The following is a 21,447-nucleotide window of genomic DNA, read 5'->3' as shown; positions in this document are numbered from 1 at the left end:
GGAGTTCATTTATACTGGTCAATATGGTTGTGCTGAGCGGCGCCGAGGCGCGTCCATCCCTCTTTACCGAGTTAACAATGTGATATGCTATCCCTTTCACGTAAACGACTAGGCATGGGGCCATGTTAGTTTATGTCTGTTGCGGGAACTTCGTACTGCCGTTCGTACCATGTGCTACCATTTTATGAAATATAAAAGAAAGCAGATTTGTAATAGTGAATAATTATCTAGAATCTGTAGAGTCTGTAGTGGTATTTAGTTCATTGATTAGTTTAGAATATTTAGTTGGTTATTTAACTTAGTAAACGTAAGTAAAAATGCACAGTTTAGTTATTAGTTACTAGAATGATTTTTATTGAGATGCTATCACAATTATCATCCTCCTTGCGTTATCCCGGCATCGGCATTCGCCACGGCTCATGGGAGCCTGGGGTCCGCTTTGGAAACTACTACCAAGATTTGGCGTAGGCACTAGTTTTATGAAAGCGACTGCCATCTGACCTTCCAACCCGAAGGGTAACTAGGCCTTATTATAATTTAATTATAATATTATAATTTGTTGCAAAACAAATTCACCACAGTACTGGTACCGGTACCATTGTCTATAATAGACATGTCCCATTCCCATCCCTATTGCTAATCATAAAGGCGCGCCATTATTTGAAACGACCAATGGCAGCACCGTGCGCGCCCGCCTCACCCCGCAAGGATTGGTGATTTGCGTCTCGAACAATATCGCTTGCATTTGGCTTCTAGTGGGGTGTTCTGTGGTGCTAAGCGACGATATACATACTTAAATAGATAAATACATACTTATATACATAGAAAACATCCATGACTCAGGAACAAATATCTGTGCTCATCACACAAATAAATGCCCTTACCGGGATTCGAACCCAGGACCGCGGCTCAGCAGGCAGGGTCACTACCGACTGAGCCAGACCGGTCGTCAAAAAAAATACCTATATGTGACTTTCCACTACAGAAGGGTCCTTTAAACTTCATCTGTGATAAGGGGAATTTTTCTGCACTTAACTATGGTAACGCTATGCCCCCTGTTGCCTCCTTTTACGTATTTAGAATATTTGGGAGTTTCGGTACTCGCGATAGGCCTAATTTTGTCGAATGTTTTGGTAATAGTGCTTAGTGTGGGTGCTTAGGGGGAGGACACAGCTTTAAACTCGGTGTAGGTGATGAATCCATCATTGTCCTTGTCTGCCTGCCCTAGAGCCCCCTCCACGATCTGGCTTAGATCATCGTCTGTATACACCATCTGGCTCTCCACTTTCACGCCGTCATGTCCTGGGGAAATAAAATTTGTTACAAGCTGTGCCTTTGGCGGGAGCATGCACAAAGCCGTGACGAGTGGCGGAAAACAGGGGAGGCCTTTGCCCAGCAGTGGGACACATTATAGGTTATTTAAAAAAAAAATAAGCTGTGCCTTATTCCATTGGGGTTAGCTAGAGGGCTACGTCATAGGTTGCCCTGTTTGAATTGTTTTATTAGATTTGGCATAAAAGGCTTCCATGCAGACACTAAAAAATTGATAAAGGCAGAAGCGAGCCCTGGTGGAAACGTGATGACGGCATGAAGCGAAGGCGATATGTGGTCCACTAAATAAAAACGTCTTGAGCACTCAACAAATTGTTTTATTTATTCCATATAAATAACGATACAATTTGCTTACATCCTTTAAGGATGTATCACGATTAAACTTCACATAATAGATTTAAAAATTAGACTAGAACTATAAATCGGCCATTGCAGAGCTCAGATAAAAAAAGGAAGTTACAAAGCCGGAAGAGAAAGCCAGTCTAGAACTGTCAAAAATATTGGTATTGCCAGTACAATTATGAAAAGGGTATATTACACGTTTTCCAATACTCCTCCTTACACTTTACATATTGTGATATCAATACTAAGTGAATATTTTTATATAAGCATGGCTCTACATATGGCTTACTTATAAAATACATGCTGCACGCTTAGAGTTTAAAAATAAAACAGGTACATATATTCTAAGTCATGCGGCTAAAATTATATACAATAGGAATGAATTTCAAATTTAAAAATAATAACATAATACATAAGAGAGATGAACTTTAGTTAATTTTGTAAAGATTTCACATTAAGACCTTCTCTAAATTTACAATGCTTTTCAGTGCACAAAGGTTTTGTTAATACATCAGCTATCATTTCATCAGTTCGCAAGTATTTTACATTTAAATGTCCTTTTTGGATTAGATCCTTGATAAAGTGATATCTTAGGTCTATATGTTTTGTGCGCTTATGGGAGTACTCTTTGACTAACAGTAACTTTTGTGCTGATTGGCTATCATTAAAAATGCAGGTTTCTATGGTTTTATCGAAAATTTCTGACAAGAAATTTCGTACAAAACATATATCCTTACAACAGTCACCAATAGCTACATATTCCGATTCACAGCTAGAAAGACTTATACATTGTTGCTTCCTAGCCTCCCAATTAATAACGGAGTTGCCTAATTTAATCACAAAACCAGTATAGGACTTGCGATCTGAAAGGTCATTGGCCCAACTTGCGTCAGCAAATGCTGTAAGGTTAAAAGTATTGCTCTTTGTAAAACAAAGGCCATAATCAATAGTACCTTTTAGGTATCTCAGCACTCGCTTCGCTATGCGCCAATGATTTTCATCAAAACATGTGTTAAACATACTGAGTTGGCTACATGCAAAAGATATGTCAGGTCTAGTACAGACGGATAAATACATTAAACTTCCTAATAATTGTCTGTACTGATAGACTTCATCATCTAAGTGAGTCTTGTTAGATTTTTCAAGTTTACAATTGACCGGTAACGGTGTAGAAACAGATTTAGACTCTGACATGTTATATTTAATTAGCAAACGCTTAACATATTCTTTTTGGTCTAAGGTTGTAACACCATTCTCTCTATGAACATTCATTCCTAGACAATTGTGTAATTTCCCTAAATGTCGAATTTCAAAATTGGTTTGTAAAAGTAGTAAAATACCATTCAAGCAATTATTATGAAAAATGTAAAAATCATCGACATAAAGGGCAATTATAATATACTCTTTATCATTTTTCTTAAAATAAATACATGGTTCACATTGGCTCTGTATAAAATTGTGACTAGCTAAAAAATCATGTATTTTTATATTCCACATTCGGCTTGCCTGCTTAAGGCCGTATAAGCTTTTCTTAAGCAAACAAACCTTATCACAGTTCTTAAAACCAGATGGCTGTTCCATATAAATCTTTTCATTAAGATCGCCATTTAAAAATGCGGTTGTTACATCAATATGGTCTATCTCTAGGTTCAGTTGTGTAGCTATAGAAAACAATATCCTCAAAGTGCTATGTCTTACTACAGGAGCAAATGTGTCCGTGTAGTCAATTCCCTCAATTTGACTGAAACCACGGGCAACCAATCTCGCTTTAAATTTAGCAGGCTTACCTGAAGTGTCTTGCTTCTTTTTATACACCCACTTGCACTTGACGATATTTTCATCAGCTGGTCTGTCTACCAAGATCCATACTTTGTTTTTAATTAAAGAGTCATACTCACACTGCATGGCCTTCAACCATTCTTCCTTTTCAGAGGATTGAACGGCCTCGCTATATGTGGTAGGCTCCTCTGGCGAATAGCCTTCCGCCATCAATGATAAATCATAGTCTCTGAGATGTTGTGGCACATTACCTCTTGTACTACGCATGGGACGTGGCCTCAACGCGTCGGAAATAACCGATAGCGTAGGCTCATTGTGTGTAGACTCCGGCAGAGAAGAGACAGCACCCGTTGGAGCACCCACTTCATCACCATCGTCACAACCATCAAGTGATGACTCTGGCAGAGAAGACAAGGCGCCCTTCGGGACGCCATCTTCATCACCATCGTCACTTGCACCATCATCGCCCGTGCAGTAGTGTTCAGACAGCGGCGACCACGCCGGTGGCGTTGGTGACTCAGCATCTGAAACATTTTTAAAAGAGGATGAGCACTCAGCTGATTTATCAATTATATTGTTTTGAATGACATCATTAAATTCATTATTAATAATTTGATTTAAATTAGAGTCATTATTAAAATTATTCTGAGCATCACAATTATTTTCATTATTTGGCAAATGAATATTAAGGCCATCAATTTCATAATTATAAAAATAGTTTCTACAAGTCTCTTTACAACTGTCATGTTTTCCTAAAAATTTATCCTCATTAAAAATAACAGACCTAGACTGCACAATTTTACGAGGATTATTTGGATCAATTAAACGGTATCCTTTAAAAGTTTCACCATAACCAACAAAGATGAGAGCTTTTGCTCTAGCATCAAGCTTTTGACGTTTTTGACTAGGTACATATGCATAAGCAGTACACCCAAAGACGCGTAAATGACTGATGTCAATAGGACGACCAGTCCACATGGTCTCGGAAATTCCACCCGCAAGCGCTCTGGTAGGAGATCTATTTTTAAGATAAATGGCTGTCATAACAGCCTCTCCCCAGTAGCGATTGCACAGGCCGGACTCCTGCAGCATAGCCCTAGCTTTATTAAAAATCGTTAAAAAGGCCCTTTCTGCAATGCCATTTTGAGCAGAATTGTAAGGGACAGTGGTTTGGTGTATGATACCATGGTCTTTAAGATAATTGGCCAGTTTAGAATTAGTAAACTCAAGGCCATTGTCACTGCGCAAAATTTTAATAAATAAACCAGATTGTTTTTCTATCATATTTTTAAAGTTAATAAAATGAGATCTCACCTCTGATTTATGCTTCATAAGGTATCCCCACGTTTTCCGGGTGTGGTCGTCTGTGAAGGTCAGAAGGTAACGAGCTCCACCCCAAGTTTTGACTTGCATAGGTCCGGTCACATCTGAATGGATGAGTTCCAAGGGCTGGGTAGTGCGCTTCGTGCTGACAGCAGGATACGGTGAACGCACCATCTTGCCAGTCAAGCACGGCTCGCAACTACCATTCATGACATCTTGTTTCTGTAAAAGAAAGTTCATGCATGTCTTCCCATCACCTAGAACCTTCATACCTGCTTCAGACAAGTGTCCTAATCTCCTATGGATTAAGTCCATTGGGACAGTCGAAACAACGTGAGCATTCGCTGTCTCTTGCCTAGAGTGCAAGAGCTTAGAAGACTCCTCCTCAAAGGTGTGTCATCCTTGAGCCTTATATTTATACAAACCATTATCCTTTGAAGCGATTATTATTGGATTGCCAGTGACTTTAACATTATCAAAGACTTTACAATGATCCTTATCGAAAACAACAGTGTAACCTCTATTAGTGATTTGGCTTACAGACAAAAGATTACTTGAAAGGTCCGGCACATGGAGGACATTGGTCAAACTAACATTAGAGCAAAAAGGGACCCTACCAGTACAATTACTATGTAATTTACTACCATTAGCAATTAAAATGGTTGAATTTTTACCTATAGGATCTTCCAGTAGCTTCCTGTCAGAAACCATATGTTGAGAGGCACCACTGTCAACCACAAAATCGTGGCTGCTGTCGCCTCTGCTGCAAACCATGGCCGATGCTAGCATTGTGTGGTTTTCCTCATTCTTCAGCTCCTTCTGGCGTTTGAAGCAGCGCTTAATTGTATGTCCGCTCTTCTTGCAAAATTGACAAGACATAGGTGATGATGATTTCTTCTTCTTGTACCCGAGGTAAGCCTTCAAACCTTCCTGATCACTTGCATTCCGTCGGTGTTCTTCTTGTAGCAACCTTGTTCGCACAACTTCCACCGATAGTTTACTTGTCAGACAGGCGGTCTCCAGGCCGGATACTAGGTTGTCGAACTCCTGTGGCAAACCGCTGAGCAGGATCTCCGCAACCACTTCATCCTCTATTTTCTTGTCTATGTCAGAAAGCTGTTGAACCAGCCGCATAACAGCCTCAACATAGTCAGACATATTGCCGTATTCATTATATTCAATTTTGTGAAGTTGCCGCAATAAGAGAACTTTCCTGTAGAGGCCCTTAGACTCAAAGGCGTCGGAAAGCTTCTTCCATGCATCCTTTGCAGACGTGGCATCTCTTACATATTGATATAGGGACGGCTTGATCGTCAAACATATCTTGGCCAAAGCGCGGCTGTCGTGGGTCTTGTCAGTGTCTGTTCCATCCACACAACCCCAAAGACCATCTAGGGTTAGTAACATCTTCATTGCAAACTTCCAGTTTGAATAATTCTGTAAGCCATCAAGCTTCTCGACGGGAATGTGCCCGCCATTATGCTCGTTCTGTGAGTTTGACATCGTGACAATTTATTTGTTGAGTGCAATTGGGTTAAATGCCATGAGGGACTGACATAACCTCAAAAAGTTAATTGACGTTTGAAAGTGAACAGCGTACCTTTCTTGGTTTCTTGAATCCGCCTCGCAGCATGATCTTCTGGGCTAATAACCTGATAAAGGCAGAAGCGAGCCCTGGTGGAAACGTGATGACGGCATGAAGCGAAGGCGATATGTGGTCCACTAAATAAAAACGTCTTGAGCACTCAACAAATTGTTTTATTTATTCCATATAAATAACGATACAATTTGCTTACATCCTTTAAGGATGTATCACGATTAAACTTCACATAATAGATTTAAAAATTAGACTAGAACTATAAATCGGCCATTGCAGAGCTCAGATAAAAAAAGGAAGTTACAAAGCCGGAAGAGAAAGCCAGTCTAGAACTGTCAAAAATATTGGTATTGCCAGTACAATTATGAAAAGGGTATATTACACGTTTTCCAATAAAAATTGACGAGGCAATATTGAGGCAAGCTATGATGGCGCCGTCTAAAGAGAATAAGTAGAATCACTTGGTGTCATCTGGTAAATATTACGACAGGCTTCATATTTATGTGTTATTTGAAAGTTACCGCAATGAATATAATGTCTACCATATAGCATAAGGTATGTGGTATGTTATGTGGAAAGAGAGTTCCCATACATGTAACATAACATAAATTACTTACTTTTAATAAAACTCAATCAAGCATCACTAAGTAGGTATACTTACATATAAACTTAGTTCTTACCTTAATAAATCTGTAAAAAAAAAATTGTCAAGCGATAAAATTAAACAACTTAAATTTGAATAAAAGCATTTATTGCAAAATATTTATTTTCCTCTAAAATAATTACCTCTTACAAATACAAAGCTGAAAGACGTCAAAAGTGATTATCACATTTGAATTCTACTTGATTCTACATAATTATGGAGTTGCCTATATACATCGGGTCGATTCAGCCCGATACATGTACAGTTAATTGCATTGTTACAAGTTGCCGGAACAAACATTTTAATCAACATAATTAGGTATTCTAATAGAAAATGTGACGTTTTCATTTAAAAGGAACCAAATTGTTAATTGTCGATAATTTCGATAAGATTGACTTCATAGCTAGGTATTATCGAAATATTGGCAAACGACAATACGTCCCAATCTGAGATATTTATTACTTTACTGGCCTAAAGTGGGTGAGAGACGTACGAGCAAGTACGCGTACTTAAAGATCTCAAACCGATTGGATCGTCGACGACTACGCGTGGCGGTTTTAAAGTACGCGTACTTACGGTGACACACAATCGAAAAAGGTCGTCGAGCCATAAGTACGCGTACTAGCTCGTACGTCTATAATATGAATTTTCTGAGATGATTTTTTGGCTTTTGCCGTAATCTGCTAAACAAAAGCCTTTGTTTCTATTATTGACGGCGGCTAGCTCCCGTTTAAACGGCACGCGCTAAAGTCTCAGTGTAGTTAAAAAGCAACTATCATGATAGTAATAAGGTTCAAATCTATAAAAAGCCATTTCGGAAATAACACGTTTTGTCATCTTCGAAAAAAGTTACCTGCATACTGCGAACTGTTTCATAAATGTCAACCTTATTGCTATTATGATAGTTGCTTTTTAAATACACTGAGACTTTAGCGCGTGCCGTTTAAATGGGAGCTAGCCGCCGTGAATAATAGAAACAAAGGCTTTTGTTCAACAGATTACGGCAAAAACCATCAGGCGCTTTCCATCAGGCGGACCGTATGCTTGTTTGCCACCGACATAATATAAAAAAAAAACCATCTCAGAAAATTCATACTACAGCGTGTGTATTCCATATGGTTTATGTCCTGTCAAGTTAATATGGACGGCGTACATTGCTGCTTGGTCAGATTAAAAAAAATAATTACTCTTAATTAATAACACTTTTTAATAAAATGATTATATTATATGATTTGTATGGTTAGATACTATAACTGGATACATTATTCGCCCGTATGGAATCCACATGTATACATGCGCTTTAGTATGTAATCTACTTTACTTAGCAATAGCAGCGGCTTGCGCCTTCTTAGCTTTAGCCTTGTAGTTGCTGACCCTGTACTCGTGGTAGTCGACATACCCGTCCTTGTCTATGTCTGTGTGTTTAAGCACGTGTTCTAGAAGATCTTCCAGCTGCTTGTCTGTGTACGTTGCGTGGTTTTTATCCACTTGACCTGAAAACATTTTGTTTACCTTACCACAGATTATTTATAACTTTTATAAGTTACTAACGTAACAGATCCTTCACTCGCCCGCAAAACGACAAATATCTACGTTTCATTAACTAATAGACTTGGTACCTAATACTAATAAGTTACTACGTAAAACTCCGAAGAATACTAGGTACGTGCCACGCTGCCACGCGACTACACAGGCGGACGCGTGGCACCCTCGGCCACTTGTTCATTCGAATGAACGGCTAGCGTGTAGGTACTTAATGCACGACCGCGAACGAGTGACGTAGGCCTGACCTTACTTCTACCAGCGCAATGGCACAGGGTAATCGCTAACTCGGTAGCAAACGAATCGTAACTGACTCTGTCACTCTAGCACGGAAAATTGAGAGAGCTTCGCTACGAAACGTGAACGATTGACTAAGCCGGCAGATTCTTTAAGAAAACTGTCAATTCCATATTATATCTAAACACAGACTGTCACATAATCTGCAGTATCATATTATTCTTCCATATTAGTACGCCAGGACCAGGAGAGTGAGTAGATATCATCTTAGCTAGAAACCCTGAATTTATTCTGTTATTTTGTTACCTCCTACCTACTGTTTTAATAGTTTTAATAATGTAATTTATGTAATTCACATTGCCAAAGAATGTATTACAGGAAAGTATCTACATATAGGTCTCTCCTAGGCATGCAGTGTCCTAAACCTTCAATTTCAAATATCATAAATATAAAAATTGTTAAAAGTGCAACTCAAACACTCCTCGATGATCTATGGTGTAATTCTATATTATCTATGGTCGCTCCTCTCCGCCATGATCCTTAGAACTAGCAATGTTTCTGTGTAATGTTTTAATTCATTTAAATAGTAATAAACAGTGTTATAAAATAAAAGAATGTTTAATTGACTAGAAGAAACTCAGATCCACCAGACCTCACATTAGTTATGGGACCAGTTGTCGTGAAAAACAAGAAATAGTGAAATTAAGAGACGGCGTCAGGGCGTCACTGCGAAAAAATAAAAATGGCGAATGGAAAAGAGAATTTTCATCGTTTCAACATAGAGCAATTTAATGGAGAAGGATTTAACAATTGGTCTTTTAGAGTTAAAAGTATTTTAAAGGAAAATTCGTGTCTCGAAGCAATTCAACAAGATAAGTATGCGGCTGATAAGGAAAACGTAAAATTAGAGGCGAGGGCACAAGCTATTTTGATTGCCGCTGTAGCAGATAGCCATTTAGAATACATAAGAAAAGATACGGCATACGAGATGTTCAAGAACCTTGAAACGAGTTTCAAAGACAAAGGCGTAAGAAGCAAACTGTTTTTAAGAAGACAGCTAAGTGAAATGAAATATAAAGATACAATGTCATTAATGCAACACTTAACAACAATTCAGGAAATATGCACGCAGCTGAGAGAGGCCGGCTCCACCTTGTCTGACGAGGAACAAATAAATTATATACTACTGTCCATGCCAAAGACATATGAATCTGTAGTGACAGCGTTAGAAACAATAGGGGATTTGAAATTAAATATAGTGAAAGACCGACTTTTAGCAGAAGAAGAAAAACAGAAGAAGTATTATAATAAATATCCGGATAATCGAGGTCAATCAACATCATTTAATTGTTTCGTTTGTGGTAAACCAGGACATAAAAAATATCAGTGCCGAGGAAATGGAAGAGGAAATATACAAGGACACAGAGGTTACCAAGGACAAAGAGATTATCATGGACAAGGACAGAGAAATTATCAAGGACAAGAACATAGAGGATATCAAGAACAAGGACATGGATCTGGAAGCTGGAATCGGGGAGAAGTTTTAATAGAGGACGAGGAGGATATAATGGACCGAACAGAGGAACTGGATATAACCAAGGACGTGGACATAGCAGCACAGGAAGACCGGACCAGAGTACCAACTTTGTAGAAGATGAATCGGCAGCTTTCTATTGTGGAAATGTGAGTAATGAACCAAATTTAAAGTTTTATGTAGATTCAGGTTGTTCAGATCATTTAGTGTACTCCCTAGACCATTTTACAGAATATATTGAGTTGAAAGTGCCAAGAAAAATAGCAGTAGCAAAAAATAAGATAAGTCTAGATGCTTTTGGAATAGGAAATATTGAAGTAATGTTCAGAGTAGGCAAAACTTTAAATAAATGTGTAATCAAAAACGTATATTATGTTCCAGATTTAAGAAAAAATTTGTTATCAGTGTCAAAAATGGATGATGTCGGATTGAGAATTCAGTTTGCAAATGGAAAAATAAGAGTTTATAAATACAATTACTTGTTAATGATCGGAAACAAAGAGGGAACACTATACTCAGTAGAATGCCAGGTGAATAAAAACTCATGTCAATTAACTAATACAGTAGATACAGATTTAGATTTATGGCACAGACGTTATGGCCACTTGGGCTCACAAAATTTAAATATTCTTGTACGTAATAATTTAGTAGATGGTTTATCCGAACTAAAAAATAAATTTGTTAAAGATGGTATATGTGAAGCATGTGTTTTGGGAAAAAGTCGTAGACAACCGTTTAATAGAATAGGGACTAGAGCTAAGAAACCTTTAGAATTGGTACATTCAGATGTCTGCGGACCAATCACTCCTGTGACTTGGGATGGTAATAAATATTTTGTAACATTCATTGATGATTACACCCACTTCACAATGGTATTCTTAATAAAAAATAAATCGGAGGTTTTCAAAAAGTTTGAGACATATTATAATATAGTAACAAGACATTTTAATTTAAATTTGCTAAAGCTGAGAATCGATAATGGTCGTGAATATCTATCAGATGAATTTAGGGAATTTTGTAATAGGAATGGAATCATCATGCAACATACAGTACCTTACAATCCAGAGATGAACGGAGTGGCTGAAAAAATGAATAATACCCTTATGGACAAAGCGAGGACTATATTGATAGATTCAGGCATGAAAAAAGAATTTTGGGGCGAAGCAGTCTTATATGCGACATATGTAACAAATAGAAGTCCAGTTTCAGGAAGAGAGAAAACACCTTATGAAGTATGGGAAGGTAGAAAGCCTAATGTATCAAATTTAAGAGTATTTGGATGTGCAGCCTATAATCATATACCAAAAGAATTGAGAAGAAAACTTGATGACAAAAGTAAGAAGATGATTATGATAGGATACAATGTAGGAGGATATAAACTTTTTGATGAAGAAAAACAAGTAGCTGTGACAGCAAGAAATGTTGTTTTTGACGAGAGACCCATAAAATCGAACAAGACAGTTAACATACCGGCTTATGACACTCGGGAAGAGATAGAAAATAGACCTAGACAAGAAAATGAGAATATGGAAATAGAAACGGCTGAAAATAAGATAGAGGAAAATAAAAGTATAGAGACAGCAAATAATATACAAGAACGTGAACCAGAAAATGAGGTAAGAAGCAAAGAAAGAGGAAGAGAGAAGAGGAATATTCAAAAACCAAAATGGCAAGAAGATTATGTACTGGATTTAGAAGAAAATAATGATGAAGCACTGATTGCTCTACTTAGTAGTAACTATGAAGATGTTCCAACAACATATGGTGATATTCAAGAAAGAGAAGACAAAAGAGACTGGGAAAAGGCAGTAATAGAAGAACTGAAAGTATTAGAAGAAAGTGAAACTTTTGAGATAGTACCAAGACCAGGGGCGGCTCACTCCGCGATCCTATCGCCGCGCTACAGGTACATGCCGGCGGCCGCGAGTTCGCGGCCTACTCAGGGGTGGCGCGCATTCTCATGGAACGCACGTTCGCACATTCTAATTGTTACTTTACGTCGCGAGTTTTTTTTAAGTTTCATATGCGATGTCCGCGTGTGGAATGGCTAATAAAGCTTAGTTAAATAGACATCATGAATAAAATAGCACAATTTTACATAGATCTACTATTGATTGAGTCCCACGGAAAAGTTCAATAAGGCTTGTGATGTTGGGACAAACAAAAATATATAAATGCTGTATATATACCTAGAAAGTACCCAAGACATGAATATAATAGTATAACATTTTTTGTAAATATTAATTAGTTTTAATCTATAGGCAACCCTACCGTCCGACGCTGCGCACGTGCGGCTCGTTTCTTTGTTAGAATTTTGTAGGCATTTTAAAAAGCGGCATTTCGTGAACATCAAAGCAGTGGGCCTTCTGTACTTGTACTATTATATATTCTGTGCCAAGACCAAATGAAAAATTGTTAGATGCAAAATGGGTTTTTACAAGGAAAGATACAGGAAATAATACTATATGTAAGGCAAGACTAGTAGTTCGAGGTTACCAACAGCAAGAAAAATTTGAAGATGTATACTCACCAGTTTTAAGACTACAGACACTTCGGACATTATTATCAGTTGCGGCTAGGAGAGATTACCATATACATCAGATGGATGTTAAAGGGGCATTTCTATATGGAAGAATTGATGAGGATGTGTATCTTAAACCTCCAGAAGGAATGAATATACAGGATGGCTATGTACTAAAGCTTAAAAAATCTTTATATGGGTTGAAAAAGTCACCGAAATATTGGTATGAAAAATTTAATGAGACAATCATATCATATGGTTTTAAAAGATCAGATAATGACTATTGCTTATTCACGAAAGGAAACTTGTACTTACTTTTATACGTAGACGATTTATTGATACTCAGTGATAACTTAAAAGATGTAGAGTCAGTAAAAAATTTTTTGAAAACCAAATTCCGCATGAAAGATATGGGAAATGATAATTTAATGTATTTAGGTATATCCATTAAAAAACACTCAGAAGGCATCTCAATAGACCAATCTAAATATTTACAGAATGTACTTAAGAAATTCAATATGGAAAATTGTAAAGGTTGTGATACACCAATGGACATTAATTTTAAATTTGATGAAAATGAACCTGTAGATATGTCATATGAACATAAATGTAGATCATTAATAGGATCACTTATGTATGCAACTGTTGGCTCAAGGCCTGATTTAGCAGCTTCTGTGTATTACTTAAGTAGATTTCAATCTAAGCCCAATGCAGGGCTGTGGCGTGCTTTGAAAAGATTACTAAGATATGTAAGAAAAACTGTAAATTTATCATTACTGTATACAAAAGATGTGTCAAGTGAACCTTTGGTAGGATATGCAGACGCTGATTTTGCTAGAACTGATGACAGAAAATCAACATCTGGGTATCTTTTCAAAATATTTAATAATAGTGTAGTTTGGAAATCAAGAAAGCAGACTACTGTTACTTTAAGCACAACGGAGGCTGAATTTGTAGCTCTTTGTGAAGCTATTATGGAGGCTTCTTTTATGTTAAAATTGTTAGCGGATCTAAATATTAAAATTAAAAATGTAACCATTTATGAGGATAATCAAAGCACAATTAAAGCTATTAAAAATTCAGATCAGAAAAGATTAAAACATGTTGATGTAAAGTATAATTATATTAAACAAAAAGTTGAACAGAATATTGTCAGTGTAAAATATATAAATACTAAAGAACAGATTGCAGATATTTTCACTAAACCGCTTGGTAAAACAATTTTTGTTAATCTTTTAAATAAACTTGGTATGATCGAGGACTGTTGTGTTGAGGAAGAGTGTTAAAAGTGCAACTCAAACACTCCTCGATGATCTATGGTGTAATTCTATATTATCTATGGTCGCTCCTCTCCGCCATGATCCTTAGAACTAGCAATGTTTCTGTGTAATGTTTTAATTCATTTAAATAGTAATAAACAGTGTTATAAAATAAAAGAATGTTTAATTGACTAGAAGAAACTCAGATCCACCAGACCTCACATTAAAAATCAACACAAATAATAAACAAAACAGCACTTACCCTAGATTCAAGTAGGGATTTCGCACTAAGTAGTCACACACTCACTTTAGGTCACTTGTACAACGTTAGCCTATTATAACGTTTTTTTGTACTCGAACCGTATTTTTTCACGTTACAATACGTAACATAAGCTAGCAAACATAAAAACCTTACTTGAAGCGAAGTTGCAGACACCATGAATCCATGAAGTAAATATATACACCGTGTTTTTTTTTTTATTTCCGTTAAATGTAAGGGAAGATTCTTTAGGACAAGTATTATTTATTTTAGAAACTGTTATTAAGTTATTCAAAGCAATAAATTTAATGAATGAGCAAGTTTAGTGTATCACGACCTTTATGACTTCGCTACGTCATCGGGTCTATTCGACCCAATGCTGGTATTCTTGAATGCGTTCTAAACTAATTACCGTAGCGAAGGTAATAGGTTTAATATTTATTTTATTTTCGTCAGATTTTTGACAGTAATTCTTCTCTTAAGGTTTTCTCACACTTATTTATTATTATGCATAAAAACACAAAAAAAATAACAAAAAGCGATATACCAAGTAGCTCCTATTAATGAGCCTAACGATGTATCGAATTTAGCGGAAAAAACACGGTGTATATATAAAACACGCAAATTAATTCTGACCATAATATGCTATACAGAGTGTTTATTACTTACCTGCAAACATTTACGGCACATTACACGCAACAGCACGAGGTACACTGCACAATTCATACTAAGGTACATCGGGGCAAATCTCGACTGGGGGACAATTATAACTAATCCATTTTTTCATTATTACACTATGATATTGAGTTCCACATGTATCCACTGAACACGCCTACCATATACATATAACCGGTGGACACTCTATTTACTAACGCAAACATTGTAAAACATGGAAAAAATTGACCGGTTACATTGGCCACCCAGTCTAGATTTGACTCGGTATCCTAACCAAATTCACCACCGCCCCGAAAGCACAGTATCATAAAGAGTACTATCTATCGTACAGTATGGCCACTCCCGCACACCACAAAGATTCCTCTTGTCTGTTAGTGTCAATTTTAACCCTTAAATGCGTAGTGATGTATATGCATCATGTATTTTAGACTCTATTCATATATTGTCAACATGTCAAAATTCAAATTTGAACAAAATATTGTCAAGGTTATTCATTTAAGGGTTAAGGAATAAATAGGTAAATGATTTTCATTTAATGGGCTGCCTTTCGGCCTGCAAGGCATTTTTTAAACCAAAAAAATCAGTTTTCTCAAACATGCAATGAAATATTGTCTTTACGTTCCTTAAAATGGGCTGGGAAGTATCGCTTTTTGGGCGCAACAACTCGAGAGGACTGTAAAGGGATTTCATATTATTTTTTAGGCCTAGGCCTGCAAAGTAACTTTTTGAAGTAAGCTGTCAGTACTGTCATGTCACTTTTTTTTTACTTTTTGTGTGACCTGGATACTTGTCACACTTGACGTTTGAGTGTATTTGTATTTTTCTCAAACATGCAATGAAATATTGTCTTTACTTTCCTTAAAATGGGCTGGGAAGTATCGCTTTTTGGGCGCAACAATTCGAGAGGACTGTAAAGGGATTTCATATTATTTTTTAGGCCTAGGCCTGCAAAGTAACTTTTTTTTATAAAATATTGTCCTTTAGAGCATTTTTTTTTATTTCATTGTATGTTTGAGAAAAGCACTATACATGCCTCGGCGTGAAAACGGATTCCCGGCCTCGTATCCCTATCCGGCCTCGCTCGCACGCTCGCTCGGCCGTATATACCCACTTGGCCGGAAATCCTCATTTTCCCGGCCTCTGATGTAATGTACTATTGTCACTTAATAAATAAAATATTGTCCTTTAGAGCATTTTTTTTTATTTCACTGTATGTTTGAGAAAAGCACTATACATGCCTCGGCGTGAAAACGGATTCCCGGCCTCGTATCCCTATCCGGCCTCGCTCGCACGCTCGCTCGGCCGTATATACCCACTTGGCCGGAAATCCTCATTTTCCCGGCCTCTGATGTAATGTACTATTCTTTTCCTCGTCGAAATAGTTAAAACTACTTTTCTAGACCTTAAAACCTAAAATAAACAAAAAAAAACATCAAACAACGTTTATTAACCCTTAAAACGTCAGCACGCGGCCATCTTTAAGTTCCAACTCCTTCCTATTTTCCGTCCTTTTCATCCCCTCCTTATACTCGGCGTATTCTATGAACCCATCTCCGTTATAATCGTTGTTGGCTAAAACCATGTCTGTGAGTAAAGACAGCTCTGTGTCATCCATATGTGTCACTTTCTTTTCGTGCCCATCTGCAACCGGAATGACGTTTATAGACGTCAAGTTGACTGAGAATTTTGATTCACATTTTGAGCGGTTGAGGAGGTTAGCCATGACTTTTATTGACCCCCGACGCAAAAACGACGGGGTGTTATAAGTTTGATGTGTCTGTCTGTCTGATCTGTCAGTGTGTGTGTCTGTCTGTGGCATCGTAGCTCCCGAACGGATGAACCGATTTAGATTTGAGTTATTTTTAGGGATGTACCGACTAGTCGCGGACTAGTCGGGACAGCCGACTATCCGGCCACATTTGTAGTCGGCGATTAGTCGGCAAAACAGGCCGATTAGTCGGCACTTTATAAGTCATAGAATAACAGTACAAAAATAAATTAACAGCTGATATAATTGTATTATGTACCGATTCGTTATACCTTTGTTAGTCAAAAGAACAAATATCTGTGATCATCACAGAAATAAATATCCTACCTAAGACTACCGGGTTTCATAGGCAGGATGACTACCCTACCCACTAAGCCAAACCGGTTGTTAAAAATGGAAAATGTGTAAATATTCTCATAGACCTTTGAAAAATTGAACCTGTAAAAAAATTAAAAGCGCAAACGAAGGACCAAAAATGCAATTCAAAAATTCTGATGAATTTATACGAAAATTATGTTCTGGCCGACTAGCCGACTAGTCGGCCGACTAATCGGCCACCCAAGCGCCGACTAGTCGGTAGTCGGCCTAGTCGGCTAAATCAATAGTCGGTACATCCCTAGTTATTTTTGTTTGAAAGCTTAGTTAGTCGGGTCGGGAGTGTTCTTAGGCACTGGTCCCACCACGAGCTAGTAAGCTATGAGCTATCGGCTATAAAAACGAACAAAAGATAAAACACTCCCGTGTAAATAAAAGAGACACGGTGATGTTTATAGTTACTCGCCCAGCGGTGAGCTATCAATACCGCCGTGTCTCTTTTATTTGCACGGGAGTGTTTTATCTTTTGTTCGTTTTTATAGCCGATAGCTCATAGCTTACTAGCTCGCGGTGGGACCAGTGCCTTAGCCATGTTTGATGAAAATCGGTATGCCGGGGGTTTTCCAAAATTTTAAATTTGTGGTTAGGTTCTTTAACTTATAGACGTCAAAAACTACCTACAATTTGTGAAGCTGCGAAAGGGTTAAATTCAAAAAGCAAGGTTATAATTTCCGTTTAATATTTCAAAATGAAATCATCCGCCCGTCCTTCAGTTCTATTTGCTGCCTACCCTTTGGTTCTTTCAACGCATTTTTATACTCGGCGTAGTCAATAAAGCCGTCTACATTCTTGTCGATATTCATCATCATCATATCAATGAGTAGGGATAGGTCTGAGTCTTCCATGTGTGTTACTTTGACTTCTTTACCGTCTGTAAGCGTATTTGACGTAGTGATTAGCGTGAGGGTTAAATTGTTACAGTTAGTATAACACTTTGATGTTCATTATGTATAGTATAAGTATTTTAGTATTCATACCAATCATACCACATGGGTGATAAATAACAGGGTACGTAGCGGAATGGCACAAACGTTCATGAAACGATACGATCGTAGATCTCTATCGCTCTTGCGTATTGGCGCGACAGAGCCAGACTACCTTTAGCGACTTTCGCGTCGCAGAAATGCCATTTGGCTACGGGACCTGGTAAGAATACTAATACGCAACCTCAACAAGTTATAAAAATGCAAAATATCAATATTTTGCTATTATTTTGACTTGTGCGGTCCGGTATACAAGACAACGATAGAACGATAAGCTTACGCCGTCGTCTTGTATACAAGACACAGTTTCAACAGCTCACTAAATAGTCAAATAATAACAATTAGAAATGCTTATGCACTGTGATGTTATGTGAAGTTGAAGTAAAAGATACCACATTGTCGCTTACCATAGAAATTAGCTGGTATCTTTATACGAATAAATTGTTAGAGCGTCCTAATGTACAAGTGACAATGTGATACGTTTTCGTTTTGCTTAAAAACTTCGCAGTTATTTTTCCTCTTTGGTTGGTAAAAATTGGTCCCATTTGTCCCTACCGAGACTGTAGAGCCAAGAAATGGGAACACACCACCAAAATTATAAATAATAGATAGTTATTATATCCCAATAAATGAGAACATAATAAACACATGAGGAACATATGGTAGGTACGAGTATAAATATCTGCCAGAAATGTGTTCTTTAATTTTAGTCACATATTAAGTACTTGTAATTAATACTTACAATTTATATAACGATGATTAAACGCCAGCAGTCAAGGCAAAGAAGGGCCTTTAACTAAGTTTTTATACCCAGATACGAAAATGTCAATTTACGTCTAATCCATACTTTTGTAACAGGTCCATTTTTTTCAGTTGTCCCCACTTTTTTTTTATTTGAAAATTTTTATGTGGTTGCCACTCAGAATCGCGAGTTCTATCAATAATAGGAGAAAAAAAGTGTCCTCAGGTTTTTTCCCATTCCGTTACCATTTTTTCATACATTTTGTGGAAGGTTTGAAAAATGTATGGAAATCTTGGGACATTTTTTTTCTCCTATCAGGGGGCCGATTTTTGAGTCTCACGGCGTTCGAATTCAGAAAATTGTCACTGAAAATAATAGTCAATTCACCGTTTTCAACCGGTATTTTAGTGACAGTGAGACTCAAAAATCGGCCCCCAGGATTGAAAGTAAAAATAGCGTAAAAAAATACCCATGTTACAAAAACAGTGGGGTGGACAACGTTGAAAAAAATGGCCCAGCAATATCGTACCACAAAACAGATCGGTAAATGATGGAATCGAATGACCATTTTTGTATCTAGAATAAAACGAAAACCACTAAAACATTAGGATTACAATATTTTGATAATCCTAATATCAACCCCTTGAACGCCAAAACCTTATGTTGCACGAATGTTGATAGGTATTGGACTGTAGCCGTGTGCGTCAAATGACGTCCTTGGCAGTCAAAGGGTTAAAAAGTAAACTTATTTGAATAGTAACAATAAAAAAATAGAAAAACATTTCAATGTTGTATATTTAAAATCCATCACTTAAAATAACGACAAAAATCGGCAAAAGTAATAAAAAATAGTATATTTGAGAAAGGAAATGCTCAGTTTCATAGGGAATTCGAGTAGAACTTACATAATAGATAAATGTACCCTGAAGTCCAATCAACTAGGTCGCCAAACTAGACAATACACATAGTAAAAAGAAACTGATTTGACTAGTAGTCAAATACCTTATTTTATTACCACAGATTTGAACTCACACACAGTTGTAGACCGCTTTCCATGCCAACGAGTCGTGTCACCACGCACAACGACAACTGCATGCCAATGAGTTAACCCTTAAATGCATGGTGATGTATATATGCATCATATATTTGATGGCCCGTGGCTCGATATGTAGCTATCCTAAATTAAATTTATTGCTTAATTATCATTCAATCTTCCTCCTTGCGTTATCCCGGCATTTAACCGACTCATGGGAGCCTGGGGTCCGCTTTGACAACTAATACCAAGATTTGGCTTAGGCACTAATTTTACGAAAGCGACTGCCATCTGACCTTCCAACCCGAAGGGTAACTAGACCTTATTGGAATTAGTCCGGTTTCCTCACGATGTTTTCCTTCACCGAAAAGCGACTGGCAAATATCAAATGTCATTTCGCACATAAGTGAAAAACTCATTGGTGCGAGCCGGGGTTCGAACCCGCGACCTCCAGAACGAAAGTCGCACGCACTTACCGCTAGGCTACCAGCGGTATTTATTATTATTTAATAAACAATTAAATAAATTAAATAATATAATGATTTACTATTTATTATTACAGGGTTAAGATGAAATGGCGAAAAAGTGTGAAAAAACTAGACGATGGTGATTTTTAGTATGTGATTTAGGCAGATTTTTTGGAGTTGGTAATTAGTTTATGTTTAAACATTTTATCATAGGGGTCTCACAAAAAGTGTACCTTTTTAATAGTAGTAATGTTTTTTAAAATATAACTTACCAATAACAATATATTTATACATATAAATGATGGCCTATTTAATTTGTAACACTGAATTATAAACTGAAATAGATACCATACACTAAAGAAAAAAGTGATCAAGCCCACTGGTGGCGAAGCCGGGAATCGAACCTCCAGCTAACGCGGCTGACGTGATAAACCGCTACACCACAAACAAATCAAAAAATATTTAATAAAATAATTTGATTTGTTCCCTACATTGTAACACTGATTTAGTATAAAAATCGAGCTTAAATATTTTTTTTATTAAATAATATAAATTCCCAGAATCATAAAACCACTGTCTATATTAATATCTCGTTAAAAGAAAAATTCATGCATTTAAGGGTTAACAACGACACGTCCGCTGGCGGCTTGTCCGCTGGCGGCTTGTCCGCTGGCGGCTTGTCCGCTGGCGGCTTGTCCGCTGGCGGCTTGTCCGCTGGCGGCTTGTCCGCTGGCGGCTTGTCCGCTGGCGGCTTGTCCGCTGGCGGCTTGTCCGCTCTCTAGTATTATATGCTAATTACACAGTTAAAGTTCAATATTTAATACGGGATTATATATTTTTATACAATATAAATTATGAAAACGAAAAATATCATAGTTTGACTTCCTGTTGATTGGAAGACATGAAAATAATAACATAAAATAATGCTTCTAAGATTACTTTAGAATCATGTAGATCACATAATTAATACATATAATTTGAGTAGTATTGAGTACATAGCAATCTATCAATAAAAAAGTGAAGAAAGACAGATATA

General features: G+C 37.2%; 1 protein-coding gene across 7 annotated transcripts in view; it reads right to left on the bottom strand.

Moving 5' to 3' along the window:
• Positions 1-877: 877 nt before the first annotated feature.
• LOC125239548 (mediator of RNA polymerase II transcription subunit 15) overlaps positions 878-21,447 on the bottom strand; it is a 34,355-nt gene continuing 13,785 nt past the window's right edge. For 4 of the 7 annotated variants that reach the window (XM_048147163.1, XM_048147168.1, XM_048147165.1 and 1 more), the window contains exon 7: positions 16,472-16,684. In XM_048147163.1, coding sequence (XP_048003120.1) covers positions 16,497-16,684 — 188 coding nt within the window. In that variant the 3' untranslated portion in view covers positions 16,472-16,496. Of the gene's footprint in view, positions 1,303-8,277; positions 8,510-16,471; positions 16,685-17,848; positions 18,058-21,447 lie in introns of those variants that run through there. The other 3 variants (XM_048147170.1, XM_048147169.1, XM_048147166.1) reach the window with 3 other exon arrangements.

Source organism: Leguminivora glycinivorella, chromosome 25, assembly GCF_023078275.1.
Source record: "Leguminivora glycinivorella isolate SPB_JAAS2020 chromosome 25, LegGlyc_1.1, whole genome shotgun sequence".
NCBI lineage: Eukaryota > Metazoa > Arthropoda > Insecta > Lepidoptera > Tortricidae > Leguminivora > Leguminivora glycinivorella.
This window is presented reverse-complemented; position numbering and strand designations above follow the sequence as displayed.